Source organism: Carassius gibelio, chromosome A10 (genome assembly GCF_023724105.1).
Source record: "Carassius gibelio isolate Cgi1373 ecotype wild population from Czech Republic chromosome A10, carGib1.2-hapl.c, whole genome shotgun sequence".
Classification (NCBI taxonomy): domain Eukaryota; kingdom Metazoa; phylum Chordata; class Actinopteri; order Cypriniformes; family Cyprinidae; genus Carassius; species Carassius gibelio.
The window spans coordinates 4,096,891-4,103,179 of NC_068380.1; the positions used below are offsets into that span (position 1 = coordinate 4,096,891).

General features: G+C 41.2%; 1 protein-coding gene across 1 annotated transcript; it reads right to left on the reverse strand.

Moving 5' to 3' along the window:
* Positions 1-471: 471 nt before the first annotated feature.
* LOC128020881 (C3a anaphylatoxin chemotactic receptor-like) lies at positions 472-5,665 on the reverse strand. The gene is made up of 2 exons (XM_052607650.1): positions 5,478-5,665; positions 472-3,318 (listed from the first exon to the last, which is right to left on the reverse strand). Exons 1-2 carry the CDS (start codon positions 5,634-5,636, stop codon positions 2,746-2,748), a joined length of 732 nt encoding a protein of 243 aa, XP_052463610.1. The 5' UTR covers positions 5,637-5,665; the 3' UTR covers positions 472-2,745.
* Positions 5,666-6,289: the final 624 nt, after the last annotated feature.

Consider the following 6,289-nt stretch of genomic DNA (forward strand, 5'->3'; position numbering starts at 1 on the left):
CAACTCAGTGGCGGTACAGCAACCATGGCGGCGGGACATGGCGTCTCGGTTCTCTCCTTCAGGGAACGAGGGTTACCATACATAACCGAGACGTTCCCTTTTAGTCGGTCACTCTCGACGCCACGTCGGTGATCGACGAAAATGGGATCCCTATCAAAGTGCCATGGGTGCTGCCCCTTCCAGTGCCCTGTGTGAGCCGCCTGCGCCCCATGAGGTGTAGGCTGGGGCTCGGAACAAGTAGTTCCACTCAGCGTTGTCAAAGCACTTCCTCACTGGGTGAGATTGGATAACACTGGGAAAACGTACCCATTCAGCTTGGAACAGGGGTGCTGCGGAAGCCCCATCCTTCTTGAAGGAGGTCTCGGGAGCAAATACACATATATCATCCATTTAGGAGTATATGGAGAAATTTGAGGTGATTAAAATCCTCATGGGAAGGCACATGTCTGCCGGGGAAACACGGGCTCTAAGGCTATACCGTGGACTATACACATACAAGTACCGCTTAGGTCTCAATATGGAACCCACCCTTCCACGGTTCTCACGGATACATCATGAAGGCCTGGGGCCGGATGTTCCGCCGTGTCCAGCTGCTTAGGGTGATGGAGGATCTCAACAGGGTCTATAGTACGGACACTCTGGAGTAGTGGCTCTACACGAAGGCTATAGAACCTAGCGAACGTGTTAGGGGTCACCCAGCCAGCAGCTCTACAAATACCTGTCAGCGAGGCACCACAAGCCAGCGCCCAAGAAGATGCAACACTTCTAGTTGAGTGAGCTCGCAACCTTAACGGGCAGGGCACACCCTGAGCCTGATAAGCCAGGGTTATGGCATCCACAATCCAGTGGGCCATCCTCTGCTTAGAGACGGCACTCCCCTTCTGACGGTCTTCGTTACAGACAAAGAGCTGGTCTGAGGTCCTGAAACTTTGTGTCCGGTCTACGTAGCATCTCAATGCTCGGACGGGACAGAGCAAAGCCAGGGCTGGGTCTGCCTCCTCCAGGGGCAGCGCTTGCAGGTTCACCACTTGGTCTTTGAAGGATGCAGTGGGAACCTTGGGCACGTAGCCAGACCAGGTCCTCAGGATTACCTGGGAGCCAGCCGGCCCAAACTCTAGGCAAGAATCGTTGACCGAAAATGCATGCAGGTCCCCTACCCTCTTGATGGAGGACAGTGCAAGCAGGAGCAGAGTTTTCAATGAAAGAAGTTTTAGCTCAACTGAATGCAAAGGCTCGAATGGGCCCTGCTGTAGTGACTTAGGGTGTACTCACACTAGGCACGGTTGCCATGAACCGGGCCCGAGTACGATTGTCACCCCTCCCCCTCTGGCCTGCACTCACATATAGGGTTTCAGCATTCGTGCCGGAGCACGCTTACGTCATTATGGTGCGACGGTTTCGGGATAAACAGGAAGAGCGGCGCTCTATGAACACAATGGAGTGCATCGCTCTGTTTTCTTTGTGGATAATTTTGTGTTGTTTGGTCCACAGCCTGTTGTTAAACAGATGTGTCGCCTTAGTGGCGCGAACATTTTCACGTAATCGTGCTGCTCGTATGAGGATGTTTGCAAGATACCAGCTGAAGTGCAGCAAGGACTTTGCAGTTTTTTTATGCGTTTTGCACCTCTGCCATAGACCAAAGCGACCCTTTCCCTGCCATGTTGGTTTTGGAGCGTCGCAAAACCGTGATGCAAAGCGTCCTTTTCCGTGCCCCGGCACGGTTAGCGCTCACACTGCATGCGAACCGCGCCCGAGTCCAACTGAACCATGCCCTGGCCCACCTCTTCCAAGCGGGCCAGGGCCGGCCAATCGAGCCGCGCCCGGGCACGATTCGGAGCACTCACACTAGTCAAACGAACCGCGCTTTGGTGGTCAAACGCACTCGGGCACGGTTCAAACTGGCAGTGTGAGTACACCCTTAAGCACTGGGAAGGGTTTAACCTCCTGGCCTCTCTAAGGAACCTGACGATGAGGGTTTTTTTCGTCGGTCACTGACATGGCGTCAAGAGTGACCAACTGAAAGGGAACAGTAGTTACTTTTAGTTTTAACCCTAACAAAAGGGCTCCTTGCATAGATTAGATTAGAAAATTTCTGAAAAAAAAATAGCGTAGGCCTACATTAACAGTCAAAAGTTTTTGAACAGTAAGATGTTTCATGTTTTTTTTAATTCTCTTCTGTTCACCAAGCCTGCATTTATTTGATCCAAAATTCAGCAAAACTAACAAAACTATTGTGAAATATTTTTACCATTTAAAATAACTTAGTTTTATTTGAATAATAAAATGTAATTCATTACTGCGATGCGTAGCTGTATTTTCTTTAAAAACTAAGACTTTCACTGTTCAAAAACCTCTGACTGGTAATGTATTTATTTGCAAGCTTGTTCATTATTCTTGAAAAATTGTCAGTCTAGGCTTAAGTCTAAAGTTGGCAGCCCTGTTTGAACTAATTGAAGTTTTAGGTTTTTCTGAACAACTTTTACAAAATTCACTGTAGCATACATGTTACAAGTTGTTACAAATGTTAGATCTTTTGCTCCAAACCACTGGTTAATGAGATGAAGTAAGAGAAATAAGTTTCAATAGACTAACATTGGATGTTACAATATGTATAGATAATGTGGGGTAATGTAAAGTAATCAGCAATCATAGGATTTATTAATGCTTTTTTATGCCAGATTGGAGTTATACACTGATTGTCTGTCATGGTCTATGGACCTCCTGAATTAGCCTTGAGAACCCCATCTATAAAACTTTAGCTCCGCTACTAGTGGTTCGTGCCATTTGTGTTCCCTCCTCAGAGAAAACTCTTTCAAAAACATGTCTTAGAGAAAGTTTAACAGTGCTCTTAAAATCCTGCCCCATGAAAACATACAGAATGGGGTTCAGACAGCTGTTGAAATACGCCAAAGAGACAGTCAACGGATCCACTGCCAAAGCTACCAAGGAACTTGATTTCTCTCCGTACATTATTACCAAGTGCACTATGTGATACGGCAGCCAGCACAGAAAAAATGTCACAATTACAGCCAGCATGATGCGAAACGCTCGTCCAGAGTGAAAATGTCTCCTGCCTAACTTGCGTGCGATGAATCCGTAGCATGTTGTGATGCATATGAGAGGAACCAAAAAGCCAAACACAAATCTGATGATGCTTAACGTTGGCATTGGCTCTTCATCAAATTTATAAAACAGGCAGCGCTTTTTGCCATCGTCTGTATTAGTCTTTCTTAACATCATAAAAGGGATACTGAGAATTAAAGCCAGAATCCAGGCCGCTGCACAGGACAGTCGTGCGATGAACAAGCTGCGATGATTCTGAGCCCAAACCGGTGTGATCACCTGAGTAAACCGATCCAGACTAATCAAGGTGAAGGTGAAAACGCTGGCAAACATGGTGATGAGCATAATGAAGGGGAGAATCTTGCACACGAAGACAGATTCATAAGGCCAGTTTTCTTCAAGAGAGTTTTCTGCCACATAGTAAAGAGTGGAAAGGCAGCAGAATAAGTCAGCAATCGCTAGATTCAGAAACCCTACTGTATTAACAGTCCTCTTCATCTTCAATCCAGCAACATACACGACAAAGGCATTTCCAGGAACACCGAGGATCAAGGTCAGGTAGAAGAAGACCAGAGAAATCACTACTGTAGATCTCCTCAGCTCTATATTCGAACAATCCTTACAATCTTTATAGAAATAATTGTAATAGTAATAAGAATAAGAATAAAGACTGCCAGAATATTCAGGATCTTCATCTGTCAGGTTCATAAGGCTGGAGTTGGTGATGATCATAGTGCTCCTATAAATGTCACATATTATCAGTGTCATACATTTCATTTATTAATTTATTTAGCAGATTTTTTAATAAATGTACAAATATATATTTAAATAAATAAATGTATTTATTCATTTACTTGCTAAAACCTGCTTACCTCTATAAAGAAGAATCACAGAAGTGGGAGAAGATCCTACTGACTTGACGAAAGAACTACAAAGAACCTTTAGGGTGATTTTTTTTTTTTTCCACGTGACGCAAACTAAAAGATTTCTGAGAAAACATTTGATGACGCAGTCTACCACATTCTCGTTCCCCTTTTAAAGAGAAAATTTACAAGAAAGGCAGTAATTTCAACCATAACTTACATCTGCCTTACAGAAATTCATAATGTTCATTTTCATTATGAAGTTGTATACCACAGTGTAATATAGTATATAACATGTATTTATAGTTCACATCACTATTAATGTTTTTTATATACATACACACACATATACATATACACACACACACACACATATATATATTATATATATATATATATATATATATATATATATATATATATATATATATACACACATACATATATACACACACACAATTGCATAATAAATGGAAAGAAAATAGAATACAAAATGATTAGAAAGGAAGTTAGATTTATTAAGAATAGAATTAGAATAGTGAGTGTTAAAAAAAGTTTAAAAAAGTGAAGCGACATTCAGCCAAGTATGGTGACCCATACTCAGAATTTGTGCTCTGCATTTAACCTATCTGAAATGCGCACACACACACACACACACACACTGTGAACACAAACACACACACTGTGAGCACACACCCGGAGCAGTGTTCATCATTTATGCTGCGGCGCCCGGGGAGCAGTTGGGGGTTCGATGCCTTGCTCAAGGGCACCTAAGTCGTGGTATTGAAGGTGGAGAGAGAACTGTACATGCACTCCCCCCACCCACAATTCCATCCGGCCCGAGACTCGAACCCACAACCCTTCGATTGGGAGTCCAACCCTCTAACCTAACCATTAGGCCACGACTTCCCCAATGTTAGAGGGTCAAATAAAGATGGAAGAGATGTGTTTTAAGGCGATTATTGAAGATGGCTAAGGACTCAGCTGCTCGGATTGAGTTGGGGAGTTCATTCCACCACAAGGGAACATTTAATTTAAAAGTCCGTAAAAGTGGCTTTGTGCTTCTTTGGGATGGCACAATCAAGCGACATTCACTTGCAGAACACAAGCTTCTAGAGGGCACATAAGTCTGAAGTAACACATTTAGGTAAATGGGTGCAGAGCCAGTGGTAGTTTTGTAGGCAAAGAAACCCTACTGTATTAACAGTCCTCTTCATCTTCAATCCAGCAACATACACGACAAAGGCATTTCCAGGAACACCGAGGATCAAGGTCAGAGAGAAGAAGACCAGAGAAATCACTCTGGATATTACAAAATTAAATAATAATCCTCCATTGCAGTGATGGAGCTGAAGTGCCTGGTTTATCCTGCTAATATCACGTTTTGTCAATGTAAAATCATAAATCATATTTAAAGTGATGTGTCAGATAAGAAACTTTTATAGCTAAATGATTATATGATCAACTCAATTATATTATCAATGAAGCTAATTTATGATTACAAACACGCAAAATGCTATATTAAAAGTACAAAAAAATCATATAAATAACTCTACGTAAGTAATCATGACTCCCGTTGTGATGATTCGATTCACAATTATTCCAGTAAATGTTTTCTTCCCTAATGTTCAAGACTTTATACCACTTCTTCAATTTTGTTACTTCATCATGCGTCAGCAACATTTCAAACATGGATGGGTGGTGAAACATTATGACCAACTCTGTAAAGATGGTTAAGCCTTCTTATCGCACAAGGGAATTCTTAAATTGAAAAAAAAAATACTTATGTTAGAATAAAATAGCAATTTAAATAAATGGAGTCAATTCATTTGCATAGCATTTTATATATACAATTGTTTACAGGAGGTCATAAGGATAATTTATAATATATTATTGTTTGTTTGTAATTTAATATTGTATTGTATTTGTACAATGTGGTCATTAAAAAGAAAAAAAAAAGTTTTATACATTAAGTAATGGTGTACCAACGGATGAAACATTTTTAACAGTCAGTAGAAGATTGTTGATGTAAACTCTTTTATTTGAGCAAAGTTAAACAACTTGACTCCATAAAAGAGTGATGATAATCAAGTCTCTAACTTTCATGGCTAATGAGAACTATTTTTGGATCATTTTAATGCATCTGGGAAGCTGTCATATGCTGTGGTGTGACATTCCAAACCTCCTCACCTAAAACTATTTTAAACAGCATTTTGCTTATTTTTAAATGAATATTATGCATTTATGAGATCATATTAATTGAAAGACTAATATTGCTAGGTTTAGTGCACAGATGTTTACAATGAATAGGGATGGGAAAATAGTGATTAAAATGAAGAACTGAAGTTTAATAACAAATGCTA

Bases quoted from the DNA above. Each gene is read 5' to 3' on its own strand.
- LOC128020881 (XM_052607650.1), bottom strand. From the start codon at position 5,636: ATGTTTCACCACCCATCCATGTTTGAAATGTTGCTGACGCATGATGAA. The intron at 3,319-5,477 runs GTTATTTATATG...GTTTGGGCTCAG, and splicing joins GTCATGATTACTTACGTAGA to AATCATCGCAGCTTGTTCAT.